The sequence below is a fragment of the Pituophis catenifer genome, unplaced genomic scaffold (assembly GCF_029215685.1).
Source record: "Pituophis catenifer annectens isolate HBS135680 unplaced genomic scaffold, rPitCat1.0.hap2 SCAF_7, whole genome shotgun sequence".
NCBI lineage: Eukaryota > Metazoa > Chordata > Lepidosauria > Squamata > Colubridae > Pituophis > Pituophis catenifer.
The window spans coordinates 14,584,786-14,601,569 of record NW_027256887.1 but is presented as its reverse complement, the minus strand read 5'-3'; the positions used below and the strand labels follow the sequence as shown (position 1 = coordinate 14,601,569).

The 16,784-nt window shown below is 38.3% G+C and overlaps 1 protein-coding gene across 2 annotated transcripts in view; it reads right to left on the bottom strand.

Moving 5' to 3' along the window:
• Window positions 1-16,784, bottom strand: part of TBC1D22A (TBC1 domain family member 22A) — a 133,731-nt gene that overhangs the window by 94,877 nt on the left and 22,070 nt on the right. For both annotated transcript variants that reach the window (XM_070947295.1, XM_070947296.1), the window contains exons 5-6: window positions 7,948-8,018; window positions 1,782-1,910 (exon numbers count right to left, since the gene is read on the bottom strand). In XM_070947295.1, the coding sequence (XP_070803396.1) occupies window positions 1,782-1,910; window positions 7,948-8,018 (200 nt within the window). The remainder of the gene's footprint in view (window positions 1-1,781; window positions 1,911-7,947; window positions 8,019-16,784) is intronic.

The following is a 16,784-nucleotide window of genomic DNA, read 5'->3' as shown; positions in this document are numbered from 1 at the left end:
GAAACCTGGCTTGCTTAGCTCATGGGCAAACCAAATATATGTGTTTTAAACAATGCTGGAACAGTTTCTGATATGTGGAGAGATCCCACAGCTACAATCACAAAGAAAAATTCTTTCTGAAGCTATAAGATTTGGAAATTACTTAATTTTTTTTCATTTTTTTCCCATTTAATTCAATTTTCAGGCTCCCCAACTGTTTAGGTAGTTTAATATTAAAAGAGAAGTAAAATGAAACAAAGTAGAGAAGAAATAGAATGAATGGAAGACTGACCCAATTTTACATAAAATAACCATAAAAAAAACAAAAAAACAAAATCGAATTACCATTTTATATCATGAGTTACAGTATATTTATTTCTAAAGTTAGCTACAAGTTGAAAAAGACGGGGAAAGAAAAAAAAATCAGGGTGCTAAAGCAGGTCTCAAAGAAGTCCTACAAAATCAGATCCTTTCCTGATTTACATGAGAAACAATAGCACATCCTCATATCGATACCAGATGCCAGGATTTTAAAGCATAAGAGCAAAGGTATAAACACCAAATGTTTTTTTTTCCAGAAGGAAGGACTTGAAGACTGAAGAAACTGAATATGATCTGTGTATTAGGAATAGAAGGATGCAATATACTGAAATGAACAACGTAAATGGTTTAGAGTTTAGGCAGTTGTATCAGGTCAAGGACCATATTAGATTATGTGCAATACAATACAACGAAGGCTACTTTCCATAACTGGGTAGGCAAACTCAAAAAAAGTTGCAGCTGTCCATAAACCAAGCCAGGGCTCCGACAACCAGGACCTATGGGAAACTGTCACGCCCCCGTCGAAGTCTGAATCTGAGACGGAAGACGAACAGCTGACAGAGAGCAGCTGTTCGTCTTCCGTTGGCTGTGGAGGAAATTGGGGAAGGGCAAAATCAGGCTGGACAGAGCAGGGGAGAGGTAGAACAAGGGAGAGGGGTTCAGATGAAGACCAAGGTTCACCCCTTCCTCATCCTAGGGGGTGCAGGGAAGAACGCAGAACAGAGCAACGTGGGTTGCATGGCTTACGAGGAAGGAGAGGGCCCCGATTCCCTTCACAAGGCACACCTGGGGATGGAGTTTAAAGGAGAGGTAGTTGGGAGGGGCATTTGTCAGGAACAAATGCTGAATCAATGTTGAGAGTTGTGGCCTGCATTCCTGGCATTCCTCCTGACTGTTTGAATTAGTGCCGTACTTCTGTGTGCTTATCTTGTCTTGCTGGAATTATTGTCATGACTCATTATCTTGCCCTGCTGGAGTGACTGATTGAGGTCATTCTGCTTACAGCATTTGGACTGGAGTATCTGCAATCAGAAGCTGCTGCAGGTTTGTGGGAGACCTTTTCTCCAGGCCGGAGAGTAAACAGGATGTTGGGGGCAAAGTTTGTGCCAATAAAGGGATTTGTACCGGTTCTCTGGCTGTGTTGCCTTTGTGCCACGCCCCAGGTCATCACAGAAAGCATAGCCTAAGCTGTTTCTTATGATCAGATAGCAATAGCACTTAGACATATATACCGCTTCACAGTGCTTTACAGCCCTCTCTAAGCTGTTTACAGAGCCAGCATATTGCCCCCAACAATTTGGGTCCTCATTTTACCCATTTTGGAAGGATGGAGGCTGTGTCAACTTTTAACGTTTGCATTTCAAATGTCCATTTAGTTTGGGATAGTATTATAGTAACAAAAAATAACAGGGATAGTCTTCCTACAGAACACACTTCTGAAATTGTCCTAATAATTAGAGTCATTTTAACGATTCCTTTACCTGTCTGTATGTATCCTGGTGAGTTTCTTCATTTCTTGAATCATAATATTGTTCAACGAAAGCGAAGTATTCTTTCCGTTTTCTTTGCAAAGTGCCTTCTCGCCTATCTGTATTTGCAGGAAGATAACCCTAGAAATTGAGAGGTAAAAAAGGCAGTTGTTAATCATTAATTCAAGGAAAAAAAATCAGTACTATGGTATCAGGTATTTTCAAATTAATTTCAATCAGCAAAATAGCCAAGTAAATTGGGAATTTTCACCTCTGAAATTTTGAGCAGCATTTTACTGAACCATTTTGCCAATGACTGCAGTGGAGACCCAAATTATATTTGCTACTTATACTTTGATTTTAGTATTCACAGTAAAAAAATAATATTCAAAGGGATAAGACCTACTAAATTTCAAATAGACTGAAACTTCATCTAATTAAATTTAAATTCAATCAAATTAAAAAGGTACACAAATAAAAAAATATTATATGAACAGAAAAATCTTATCTTTAAAACTTTAAAATAAGCTAAGATACACTTTCCTTGCAAATAAATTCAGCATTAATGTAAATCAGATTTTGGCAACTTTCCAGACACTCTAATGCGATTTTGCATAATGGTACAGGCAATATCGTTAAAGAAGAAAATTATTTTAAAAATGATTGAAATCTTAGGAGTCTGCAAAGTGTACAATTTTTTCAGAATCATTACTCTGAAAACTCACAAATTTAGACAGTCTCTTGAAATTAACCATAAAAAGTGTATCACAGGAACCATATTGCCAATCCCTGAAGCATAAGCAAAGAACGTAGCCTGACTCATCTTCATCTTGCAGTCTTATAGATGTTAATAGATCCATGTAAAAAAGGCATCGCACTCAGTGCAAAATAATTGAAAAAAGTAAGATTAATTTACTGTATTGCCCAATTTATTTTTCAGCATGAAAAAGAAGAGAACATCCCTATATGGAACTCCATTACTTCCACAGAATTCTTAAAACATCCATTTTCTGCTTATTTTCTTATGTACATAAGCTAAGGTTAAAGAATAAGGGACAAAAATGAGATAATAGCCCTAATTTGTTTGTAAATGAACTGAAATCCTAATAAGAAATGATACATGAAATTACTGAGAGTTGGTGAATGTGATTCAAAATTCAAATACAGGCAGTCCTCGCTTAATGACTGTAAAAATAACTTTATGACTACTCCTCGCAGCATCTCTGTGGCCACATGGCTGACATTCAGGCGCATTCACAACCATTGCAGCCTCCTGTAGTTATGTGATAACCATTTTGCACATCACAGCCAGCTTCTGACAAGCAAAGTCAATGGAAAAGCTGACAGTAAAATCACAATCTATGGTCATGGTTGTCCTGCTTAATGACCAGTGGGTAATTCCCTTAACAACTGCTATGGAAGTGAGGTTGTAAAACCATCATAGTCACATGAAGTCTCGCTTAACAGTTGCATTGCTTAAAGACAATTGCCAGTCCCACTTCTTAAATTCTTAAGTGAGAATTACCAGGGTTTTTTTCCTAAAATAAACTGATTCAACAGAAATGGAGAAAAATTTACAAAATTATGCACAATGTGAAGCTATTTCCTCCCCTCTCAAAGTACTGGAACCAGCAACTGGATCCTGGAAGAATCAGGGCAGACAAAAAGAAAATATTTTTTTTATACATTACATAATTAAACTTTGGAATTTGCCACCACAACTGGGAAATTGTTACCAGGATGGCTGGTTTCAAAAAAAAAAAAAAATTGGACCAATCTACAGATATCATGAGGATGAATAGTTATTAGCTTCACTGGCAATGAGGCTGCCTCTGAAGACCATCTGTTGGAGGATTAGTGAGTTGTCCTGTGCGGTTGGTTGGCCACTAAAAGAAGAGACTGTTGGCCTAGACAAGCCAGGGACCTGATCCAGTGAAGCGAGGCTTAAGTTCTTAATGCAACTCAAAGATATAGATTATAGATTACGCTTTCCAGAAACATAAAACGCTCATATTATGCCACAGAAGTAATGGGCAATTTCAGCTAATCTTGGCAGCTATTAAAAATGGAATAACTAATACATTTTGCAAATTGAAACCGGATCTCCCCAATACTAATCCCATGCCTAACAACTACACCACACATATTAGCATGTATGGCGGTGAGGGATAATAAAACTAAGCATACCATATTTAAATACTGTCTATATCTTAATTTTAAGAAAGCTGACTTCAAACCCCTCAGGAAAAAGTTAGTTGCAATCTATTAAGATCTACACTAAGACAGGGGTGGGAATCAACTGTCTGGTTATTCAGTTCACTCTTTTTACCTACTGAATTGTCCAGGGAAAGTTAAGCTCAATTATCATTATGGCCAAATCAGAAAAGCTGTTATTTAATCTCTATTTAAATAACAAGATATACAAAACATTATCTGATCCTTTACACCTCCCTGGCAGTCAGATTAGCTAGCTGGAGGAGTGGCATCTGCACAGCTTCTATTTTCTAGCACCAGCTAAGCATTTTTGTTAAAAGTGTGCACATACTTAGAGATACAATATTTCCCAGGTATTTTTTACACTGCATTAGCTTACATTATGACTTTAGATGAAATCTGACATTTAATATCCTGTTGCATGGATTTATGTAAGGTTAAATATTAAATTCTAGGCTTCACTTCACTGTCAACAGTTTGTATTTATGTATGATACTATTAGTATCATTAAAAACAATTTAATTTCCAATAGTAAATTTAACTCTCCGTGGGATATAAATGTTTTCCTTAGGGCACACGTGTCTTCTCTTACTCGGTTTTTAAGATTAACACAGGCATTGTCTCTGTGGATCAACAGTTTCAATATTCTATACCAAGCCAACTTTTATTTTTAAACTATAAATAACATACACTACCCACGAACATGAATCACTGTAGTTTCAAAAAAATAATAATAATACAGCAGCCTTGTTTATTGTTACAAACAAGGAATTCATCTGTACATCAGGAGACCTCTATAAGACATTCAAATTTCATTACCCAATGGGACTTTCCCAGACTCCTTTAAGCATGATCTTTTCTGCCTCTTGTTGGGGAAAAAAAAAATTCCAGGATCCCTCTTTGTGATCACAATACTGAATTATATCTCTATTTCCTTTTTTAATCCAAAATTCTTGTGAGACTTGGCCTTGTCACAATGATTTGATTTGTCTTCCAATGGCCTTCATGATCTGTATCAATTAGCATTTTGTGAAATTCAATAGAAGTAGTACTTTCTCATGTTCTGAATGTTACTTTGGTGACCAAGTTCCAAATTCTCGCACTAGGTTGATGCTTTAGGACCTGACTGCAGTATTTCATACATATGAGCATAGGTACTACTTATTAGTGTTAATACCACTTTATAATGCCTTGGTAAGGCCACACTTGGAATACTACGACCACTAGTTTTGGTCGCCATGATGTAAAAAAGATGTTGAGACTCTAGAAAGAGTGCAGAGAAGAGCAACAAAGGTGATTAGAGGACTGGAGGCTAAAACATATGAAAAACGGTTGCAAGAACTGGGTATGTCTAGTTTAATGAAAAGAAGGACTAGGGGAGACATGATAGCAGTTTTCCAATATCTCAGGGGCTGCCACAAAGAAGAGGGAGTCAAGCTATTCTCCAAAGCACCTGAGGGTAGAACAAGAAGCAACAGGTGGAAACTAATCAAGGAGAGAAGCAACTTAGAACTAAGGAGAAATTTCCTGACAGTGAGAACAATTAATCAGTGGAACAACTTGCCTCCAGAAGTTGTGAATGCTCCAACGCTGGAAGTTTTTAAGAAGATGTTGGATAACCATTTGTCTGAAGTGGTGTAGGGTTTCGTGCTTAAGCAGGAGGTTAGACTAGAAGACCTCCAAGGTCCCTTCCAACTCTTGTTATTTTCTATTCTATTCTATTCTATTCTATTCTATTCTATTCTATTCTATTCTATTCTATTCTATTCTATTCTATCCCTATCCCTATCCCTATCCCTATCCCTATCCCTATCCCTATCCCTATCCCTATCCCATGGAGCTCTTTATTGATTCAACCCTTGTCTATCTTTAGGTTTGCTTGCAAAGTGAATTATACCTTCAGGAGTTTTCCCTTATGGCAGGTGTCAGAGATCAATTCTGGATCCTCCTTTATTCTTTATACCCTTCCCTTGGCTTCAGTACCACTCTTTCACTGATAATATTCTATCAGCCTTTTGTGGTGCTTGATGAAGATACATAGTCAAATAGATCATGTTACTGTTTTGACTTGGGATGTTCTTTGCTCAAGCTGAATATAAATAAGACAGTGACCTGATTGTCCTTCCAATTCCCTCATGCATTTCTCTCCTCCATCCCATTTGTCTCTGCAATTTCCAGAGGCAGAGGAATCTGCAATGTCCCAGGTTCCTCTGCCTCTTAGGACCGTGATTTGAAGATACAAATAGGGCAACAGAGTTGGGACAGAATTTGGCAACAAAGAGTGTTGAGAAATATGTCAGTAAGAATAAAAGAGAATTACTACAAAATGGTATGGAGGTGGTACTTAACTCCGGTTAGATTAAGCAATATGTATCAGCACTATTCAGATAACTGTTGGAGAGGTTGCGGAGAAAAAGGAACGTATTTACATATGTGGTGGAATTGTAAATTTGTGCAAAAATTGTGGAAGATGGTGTTTAAGGAGATAGAAGAAATTGTAGGAATAAAGGTAGAAGAGGCACCAAAGGTAGCATTACTCTCACTATTGGAAGATATAAAATGTAAAAAAGAGACTAAAGAATTGATAATAAATTTGTTGACCGCAGCAAGGTTAATGATTTCTAGGAACTGGAAGACACAGGGTGATTATAGTTTGGAAGAATGGTATAAGGAAGTATGGGATATTGCCATAAATGATAAATTGACTTGCAATATTAAAGTAAGGAGGGGCCTAATGAAAATAAACGAATTCAATGGAATCTGGAAACAGTTCCTAATATATGTGTTTTCTGGAGGAAGAGGGATACCACCACCAGAAGAAGCCTTAAGATTCTGGAAGCAGGAATGATCCCGAGGGGTGGGGGAGCACTCGTTGATTGTTTGTATTGTGCATATTGTTATATATTACATATTATGATTCATGTATATTATGTATGTTAATTTCTTTTTTTATATATGTTAATAATAAATATATATATATATAAAAAAAAAGGTCCGTGATGGTGAACGTATGGCACACATGCCACAGGTGGCACGCAGTGCCCTCTCTGCGGACAAGCGAGCTGTCATCCCAGTTCAGCTCCACCACGCATGTGTGCGCACTTCCTGCTGGCCAACTGCTTGACGGGTCTCTGGCGCGCATGCACAGGGCGGGGCGCATGCAGGGGGCCACACACGAATGCATTGGGGCACGCATGCGTGCAGGATGAGTCGCTTGGGGGGCCACGCACGCATGCATGGAGGGTGGGGCACATATGGGGTGACGTGCACACATGTGCAGGGGTGAAGCATGTGCGGGGGACCACATGTATGTGCAGGGGCTGTGCACAGGGCTGTGTGTGCATTGCATTTTGGGGGTTCGGATGTGCATGCTTTGAGCACTCAGTTCAGAAAAGGTTAGCCATCACCGTCTTAGGATCTTGACAGTTGATGATCAACTGACTTTGTGCCTATTTATTGAGTTTTGTTATCCTTCTGAGGTAGGCAAAGTCACGGAATAACCACAATAAGGATTTCAGGAATGGTCTTTATTGTTGTAGGACAGAAGAACAGAACTTTGAAAGCATGTTGAAGCTTTTCTTGAAACTGAAAAAGAAACATTTGTTCCTTTGGCCAAACTGTTTGTAATGCTACTTACCGTTTCCCCAAAAATAAGACATCCCCTGATAATAAGCCTTTTGAGCGCATGCACTAAAATAAGCCTCCCCCGGAAAATAAGCCCTTCCTGAAAATATTTAAATGCAGAGCTGGAAATCAGGTAAGATGTCAAGAGGATCCCCATCTTGCTCCACGCGCCCCAAAATAATAAGACCTCTCCGAAAATAAGGCCAAGCACTTATTTCAGGGTTCAAAAAAATATAAGATGGGCCTTATTTTCGGGAAAACATGGTAATAGTTGTGATTCAAGCAAAATTATACATGGCAGACAAAGAACACCATCATTATAAAATCTTGAAGTACTTACTGACAGAAGCTTCCATGTAATTGGTCGTACAAGTTTTGGAATTCCTGACCAACTCAGCTTCCGCAATTCTTCTACTCGCCCAACCAAAAGAAAAAGAGCAATTAATTAAGACACTGCATGAAAATACATTGGGGTTAAGATTATTTCCTTAAACATTTCCTTATAAAATTATGTGTAAGCTCTGATTGTTACACATGAGTTCCTGTGCCTACCATTAAAAGGTTCTTGAAATGTAAATCAAAGAATTTCTGTGATTGGATACTTTGTTGCCTAGGGATTGATTTCAATGCCTGCACTTAACAATGAAAGACACAATTCAAAAATATTACTTTGCAAATATAATTATGACCTTTTTAAGCATGTAAGATTATGGAATAAATACTGGCTTAAAGTTAGCATCTAAACCTGCTTGGGGGTAAAATTGCCTTTTCACAGGATTATTAGTCTGGATCAATTTGGTTCTGAAAAACATGATAAACCTCTTGGTAGTTTATACAACTCTAATATGATTTAATTAATTATTCAAATATTAACTTTGCTTCTGAAGTTTATGTAATGATTAGAGTTTTGGGACGAATTTGGTTTCTAAATCTTTTTTAAACGAAGTTGATATTATTTATTTACATCATCTCTAGAACAAAGTGCTTAAATGTTTCAACATGAAATCATACAAAGAGGTTAATCAAAATGCCTTTTGTAAACTGGCTACTGCAAAAATGTTTGAAACATGGTGATTCTGGAATCATTGTGCGCAAAAGATGGTTGCCCCCTTGCTTATTTTCTTCAATATTTGCAATCTTTTAAGAGACCATGAATTTAAGATTTCTCAGGTACTAGGAGCCTTTAAAAAGAATTATCAAACAACACTGGGAAAAGGAATCTATATTTGAATTTCAGCAATAGTTTGTGGATTCGTGGACTTTTGACAATATTTGAATTTGGTAGGGGGATGTCATCAAAAAAGACAAGAAAACTTTTCAAATAATATGGTAAGCGAACTTGTTTTGTTTAGGTCATTTTTACCTCTCTTTTTTATTATTATTAATACATTTAGAATACATTGCAGTAATACATTTAAATAGAGAGGCTGAATAAAACCCAGTTTGGTGTATTGGTTAATGGCTAGCCTACAAACCAGGAAACTGAGTTCTAGATCTGTCTTAAAGTATAAAAACACCACCATAACATGTTTGCAACTTAGCCATTTTGTGCTTCAGTATATGTCCACACTTTCAAGCAATGATTAAAAATGGAAACAAGGAAGGTGTATATGAAGCTCTTACTTTATTGTACCTTAGATAATTGCAAACTCAAAATTACCTAAAGCTCACCTAACTATGCAACTATCTAGACGACCTCCTTTGCAACTGTTTTCCAACCAACCTTCCTGTATCTCGGTCTCATAATGCAGAAAGAGCAAGAAAAAAAAAAGCTCGCTTTAAGCTTTTGTTTTTAATTCACGTATTCACTGAAATGCTCCTTAGATGCAAAGGATTGCTATGTTGTCCAACTGTTCTTCCTAGCCATTCCTGGGCATTTATAAATAGTACATGCATTGTTTACCTGATATAATCTGTTGATACATATGCATTCTGTTCCGGTGGGGAGTAGAAAGGCCGTATCAAAGATTTTTAATGCAAATATTTAATTCCTTTGTTATACCACATTTGAAACATTTACATACAAGCTGCACATTGCAGATGGAGAGATGGCCTGAGTTAAAGCACAAACATCAGAAAGAGTGAAATGTCACTAAAATTACATTCTTCTTTTGCAGATTTCACTCAAAGAAGAATTTCTATGTAGTTATACGACAGATATTAAAATTGAGTACACAAGGCAGTTGGGAGAAGAGACTATGGTTCTCCATAAAATCCCAAGATCCATTTTATTCTGGTTTTCTAAAATCTGCTGGCAACCCAGTAAGGAAATACAGGTAGTCCTCACTTAAAGGTCCCTAAATGGGAGCCAGAATTTCTGTTGCCAAGTGGTCATTAGGTGAAACATCGTGCTGCTTGGTGACAGCAGTTTCAGGAGTCCCAGTTTGTTTGTTTGTTTGTTTGTTTGTTTGTTTGTTTGTTTGTTTGTTTGTTTATTTATTTATTTATTTATTTATTTATTTATTTATTTATTAATTATTGCGATTTATATGCCGCCTTTCTCCCAGGGGACTCAAGGCGGCTTACAAAATGACAAATTCCGAATACAAATCACAATGAAATAAAATTAAAATCAACAACCCTATTAAAAACAGTTTAAAATTATGACAGTGTACCCCCAAACGGATCAGTTGAGTTGACGAAAGAGCGACATCTTCAGCTCAGTTGAAGTCCTTAAGCCAGGACCGCACCATCATTAAGCAAGGATCTCATACTTCTGCTCTGACACGCTTGCCTTCACTCCCCCGCCTATCTCTAAGGACATCATCACATCACCAACCACAATTCTGCTTTTTATAAAGACATAAAAATCAGAAAAGGAAAAAAAGTGCAAGACCTGAGCTCCTACAGTGGATCGCCTATCAGATAGTTCCAATCAGTGGTGGAATTCAAACTTTTTTACTACCGGTTTTCTGGGTGTGGCTTGGTGGGCGTGGCAGGGGAAGGATATTGCAAAATCCCCATTCCCTCCCCACTCCTGGGCGAAGGATATTGCAAAATCTCCATTCCCACCCCACTCTGGGGCAAGCCAGAGGTGGCATTTGCCAGTTCTCAAAACTACTCAAAATTTCTGCTACTGGTTCTCCAGAACCTGTCAGAACCTGCTGGATTTCACCCCTCGTTCCAATGATGCTGTTTGTGTTATCCCACTCCATTTTTTTCTCTACATGCAAAGGATAATTTTTATCTATGCTTCTTGTTCCTTCTCCAAAATGAGTCATGATGGGCAGTACAGATAAAATGTATCAAATTAATTCAAAAATGGGGAAAGGTTTGCATTAGAATTATTATTTATTCTATAGTACATTCACATCACATTTTGATTAAAAAACACAAGAGATAAAAAATATAAAATCAGTAAAAAAAATTAGATTACATTACTTTTAAATTAGAAAAGCAATTTGAACATCCAATTCCAAAAGGATCAAGAGCCCAGATCCAAGAAGGACTAGAAATCTGATATTTGCTTAACTATGCTTCCAATAAATACAAAAAATAATATCTGAGAAAAAACATTTCCAGAAAATCTAGTTACAAGTTGTCTAATAATTGATTTTGCATCCTATGTTCCAGAGTTTTAATTTTGAAAAATGTACTGCTGCTTGGTATTATACATCCATCTCTAGTGTGGTGGATGTATAATACCTGAGTCTAAAATAGCAGGAGCCTGTAGTAGAGAGTCTAGAATTTTGAGGCATGGGAGGAAAAACTGACAGATACCTTAACAAAATAGACCCAGTGTGGTGTAAATGTTAAGGTGATGAACTTCCAATGGGGAAACTGGTGTTCAAGTCCACTTTTATCCATGGAGACTCACTATGTAATATTAGATCAGGGGTCTGCAACCTTAAACACTCAAAGAGCCATTTGGACCCGTTTCCCACAGAAAAGAAAATACCAGGAGCCACAAAAACCCTTCCCGTGCCTGACTATTTCTTGAGTGGCCACAAAACTAGCATATGTAGTTGAATTAAATGTTCTGTTTTCTTCTGAAACTTTTCTTTTCTTGCATTTATCCATGGTTGGCCTACCGGGGGTTGAAAAGCTCAATAAATCGCATGCCGGCAGGTGTTGCACATTGGTGGTTGTGACACATCTTTTGAGTGACAGGGAGCCGCAGCAGAGGGATGAAAGAGTCACATGCGCCTCCAGAGCCGCAGGTTGCTGACCCCTGTATTAGACCAACCTATCTCACAGGGTTAGGGTTAGGGGAAAGAGAACTCATCAAATTTGCAGACGACAGCAAACTGCCAAAACCTTGGAAGACAGAGTCATGATTCTGAAGGATCAAGATGCAATTCAGTGGAGCGAAAAGCAAGATCCTGCATTTAGGCAGGAAAAAAAATCAAAGGCTTTTTTAGATTATGTTATATAGATTAGGGAGCACCTGATTCAATAGTAGTCCTGGCTTGCATTAGCAGAGAGATAGCATCAAGATAACAAGTGATAGTACTCTATACTGCACTCGTGAGGCCACATTTGGAGTAGTTTCCATTCCTGGTCACCATGATACAAACAAAAAAAGATGCTGAGGCCCTAGAAAGAGTGCAGAGATGAGAAGGGATGTGGAGGCTAAATCATACAAGGAACTTTCCTAACAAAGAGAAGGATTGGACTTCTGCAAATCTGCGTCCAGTTTTGTCCATCACGATACAAAAAAAAAAAAAGATGCTGAGACTTCAGAAAGACTGCAGAGAAGAACAACAAAGATCATTTGGGGACTGGAGGCTAAAGCACAGGATGAACGGTTGCAGGGACTATCTATCTATCCATCTATCTATCTATCTATCTATCTATCTATCTATCTATCTATCTATTTGGTTCGATTTATATGCTGCCCTTTTCCGGAGACTCAGGGCGGCTTACAATGCGTTAAGCAATAGCCTTCATACTTTTGTATATACCTGCTTAGTAGGGCTTTCGGCCTCCCCCCTAAGCAGTGTTCTTTTTTATACAAAGTCATCTTATTGCCCCCACAAACCGGGTCCTCATTTTACCTACCTCGAAAGGATGGAAGGCTGAGTTAACCTTGAGCCTGGTGAGATTCAAACTTGCAGTAATTGCAGGCAGCTGGTATTACTTAACAGTGCTTTAGTCTGCTGCGCCATCAAGGCACCTAGATATGTCTAGTCTAGACTAGGTATGTCTAGTCTAACAAAGAGAAGGATAGGGGTGACATGAGAGCAGCCTTCCAATATCTGACAGGTTGTCCCAGAGAAGAATGGATTGACCTATTCTCCAAAGTACCTGAGGGCAGGACAAGAAGTAATGGATGGAAGGTGATCAAAATTAGATAGAATTTTGGGAGAATTCCTAGAATTAAGGAGAAATTTCCTGTCATTGAGAACAAGTTGTGGGTTGCTCCATCACTGGTGGATTTTAAGAAGAGATTGGAAAGCCATTTGTATGGAATAGTATAGGGTCTCCTCCTGTATTGGGGGCTGGACTAGAAGACCTCCAAGGTCCCTTCCAAATCTGTTATTGGGTATTATGACACGACAGCTGCCTTCTGGTACTTGAGGGGCAGTCAGAAGGAGGAGAGAGGCAACTTATCCTCTGAAGCACCTGAGGGCAGGACAAGCAATGATCCGAAGCTTTGTTAAAGAGAGATCCAATCTGGAACTAAGGAGAAATTTCCTGACAGTAAGTACAATTAATTAAGGGAACAGCTCACCTCCTAGAGTTGTGGGTGCTCCATCGCTGGAGGTTTTCAAGAAAAAAATTGGACAGCCATTTGTCCGGGATGCAATAAGGTCTCCTTATTGCCCTATGAGTCTATGATTCTAAACAAAAGAGGAGATAGAAATCTAATAACTAAGTGAATAAATGAATAAGTCATTATACTGACATTAAGGAGGGCATTAAACATGTATACTAGTTATGGTTTAGGAAGCATTTAGAATTCCTTGATATTTTTTTTTTAAAAAAAAATCTTGTTCACTGAATTCACCAGTATCTTAAATCCTGCCATAAAATGCTAAATATAAGGTGGAAGCTTTCACCGTCCTGCCTGTATGTAGGTGAAATTCTTCAATATGTCATTTCCTTAATCTCAACGGTGCTTTTTTCAAGAGACAATTGGACTTCCTTTGTTTTTCCTTGAACATTTTGCTTCTCATCGAAGAGGCTTCTTCAGTCAGAACTGAAGAAGCTTCTTGGAGGAGAAGTGAAACATCTTCAAGGAAAAAACAAAGAAAGTTCAGTTGCTTCTTGAAAAAGTTCAGTTGCTTCTTGGGGACAATCATAACCTGGATGACTGAAAATCTCCATAGACCTTTACTGAATGTTTTTCCTACAGCATATAGAAACAAGTACATATACTCTAACGAGCTTCAAATAAGGTAAATGAAAATTTAAAAGGCAACTGAACTATCAGCAGACTGATATAGTTCAAACGATTATTTTTGCACATGAAAATTATGTGAATGTTTTTTAGCTGCACGTTCTAGGAGGAGGTCCAAAAAGCAATATTCCCTTTCTAATATTGACTGTATCACAAGATCACTTTGAAAGAAGAGGAGGCCAGATAGACTGGATCCAATTCTCAAGCTTTGAATTGGGTTTTTTTATCAGCAAAAAGGAAAGTCTGGACCATATGATTCCATGTGGTCAAAGGTTGAAAAAACTGAACAATGGTCGTTGTCATAGAAATACAATTAATGTATTTGTGTTGTAACATTACATTATAATCCTTTTCTCTTATTTTTTTTTTCCTTTGGGTTAAAAGAGATTTCTATCTTTTCTTTGTGTTGCGAATTAATAATAGGAGATATGGTCTGTTAGATAATCATTAGATTTATATTACAAATATTTCATTCTCTTTAAATTGCATTTACAATTTTTTGTTTCTAATTGTAATTTTTTTTTAAAAAAAAACCATAAATCCCGCTCAAACAGCCATTTCCACCATATTTAGCATCAGAGAGTACATGCTGTCTTTGAAGGAATTGACTGCCATCCTTGTCCATATTCCATGGGGACGTCTGCAACTAAATATGTCTATTATATTTCAAAGTATGAAGACAAAGTATTTCTGATTCATTTAAGCAGATCTGGGTTGAAAACAACACTGATGGAGAGAAACAAATCTCAGTGATGGATTCAGAGGAGAATATGCAGATTCAAGAAGCATTCTCCCTTCAGCAAGGACACTTGTGCAGTATGGAAATGCTCATTTTGTTCCTAGAGAAAAAGAAATACTGAAAGCAGTATCTCTTTTCCTGGCTGCCTGCAGATAAATACAGACAGTCGATAGTCCTTGTTTAGCAATCACAACTGGAACCGGCAACTCAGTCGTTAAGTGGAGCAGTCACTAAGTGAAAGCATGACTGTTTATGATTTTAAATTACCCATTATTTCAGGGGTGAAATCCAGCAGGTTCTGACAGGTTCTGGAGAACCGTTAGTGGATATTTTCTGTAGTTCGGAGAACCAGCAAATACCACCTCTGGCTGGCCCCAGAGTGGGGTGGGAATGGAGATTTTGCAATATCATTCCTCCAGGAATAGGGAGAGAATGGGGATTTTGCAGTATCCTTCCCCTGGAGTGGGGAGGGAATGGGGATTTTGCAGTATCCTTCCCCTGGAGTGGGGAGGGAACAGGGATTTTGCAGTATCGTTCCCTTGCCATGCCCACCAAGCCACGCCCACCAAGCCACACCACGCCCACCAAGCCACGCCCACAGAACCGGTAGTAAAAAAAATTGGATTTCACCACTGCATTATTTTGCTTTACAAAGCTGAAAAAGGCATAAATGTGAGGATTGTTTGCAGTTACTCTTTTTAATGCTATCGTAACTACAAACAGTTGCTAAATGAGGCAGTCTCTAAACAGAGACTACCTGTAGTACAAATACCCTGGCACATGAGAAACATGTTCCAATTATTTTAACTAAAAGCCTCGGTGTCAACATCACACTCTTTCCTTTTTGAAACCGAGAGGTATGGGGAGTAGATTGATGGGAAGAAGGAAAGATATGACAAGCAAAAAAATTAAGACGTTTTCTTTTGCTGCTGCTCTTTTCCCGTTTAGACTTGTCACATTTAATAAGTACCCAGGAATTTTAACCAGTATCAAAGGACTGGAAAGAAACCGCTACAAAGGCAGCTGAACTTTATTGACAAGATTCCAGAGACAAGACAACTACTCTGACATTCAATCTGCAAGAAACCAAACACTTAACACAGCGTTCACTAGATTCAAATAAGAAGAGAATAAAACAAAGAAATGGACAAGAGTGCAAGTAACTGCAGACACTGTTGCTACAGAGTGTGAACATCCCGGAAGGTGAGCTTAAAGACTTCAAAGACTGGCCTGAATTGTCTCCTTTTGGAAACATCAAAAGAGGGTTTCAACTAAGGAAAGGGCCTCTTAACAGGACTTGAACAGGTGAACAAATGAGGAAGATGAGAGATGGTCTCTTAAGTCAGGGGTCTCCAAATCCGGGTCCGTGGATCGGCACCGGGTTGTGGCATGCCAGAAACTGGACCGCACAAACAAACATCCCATCTGCGGGATGCAAGCAGCATGCAAAACCACGCCCCTTCCGGTTCGCAGAAAAATTTCTTTCCATGGAACCGGTCTCTGGTGCCCAAAAGGTTGGGGGAAGGGGGCGCTGTCTTAGGTAATCATGCCCTGTCATCTGAACCTCTATAACTGTCTGGTTTGGTTCTGCAACCCAACAAGACAGACACAGATTTCAGAGGATAATTAGAACTGCAGAAAAAAAAAATGATTACTACCAACCTGCCTTCCATTGAGGACCTGTATACCACACGAGTCAAAAAGAGGGCTGTGAAAATATTTACAGACCCCTTGCATCCTGAACATAAATTGTTTCAACTCCTACCCTCAAAATGACACTATAGAGCACTGCACACAAAATAACTTGACACAGGAACAGTTTTTTTTCTGAACGCCATTACTCTGCTAAACAAATAATTTCAACACTGTCAAAGTATTCACTAAGTCTGTATTACTATTACTATTAATCTTCTCATCGTTCCTATCACCCACCTCCTCCCACTTATGACTGCATGACTGTAACTTTGTTGCTTGTATCCTTACGATTTATATTGATATTGTTTCCTGATTGCTTATTTGTACCCTATGGCTATCATTAAGTGTTGTACCTTATGATTCTTGATGAATGGATCTTTTCTTTTATGTACACTGACAG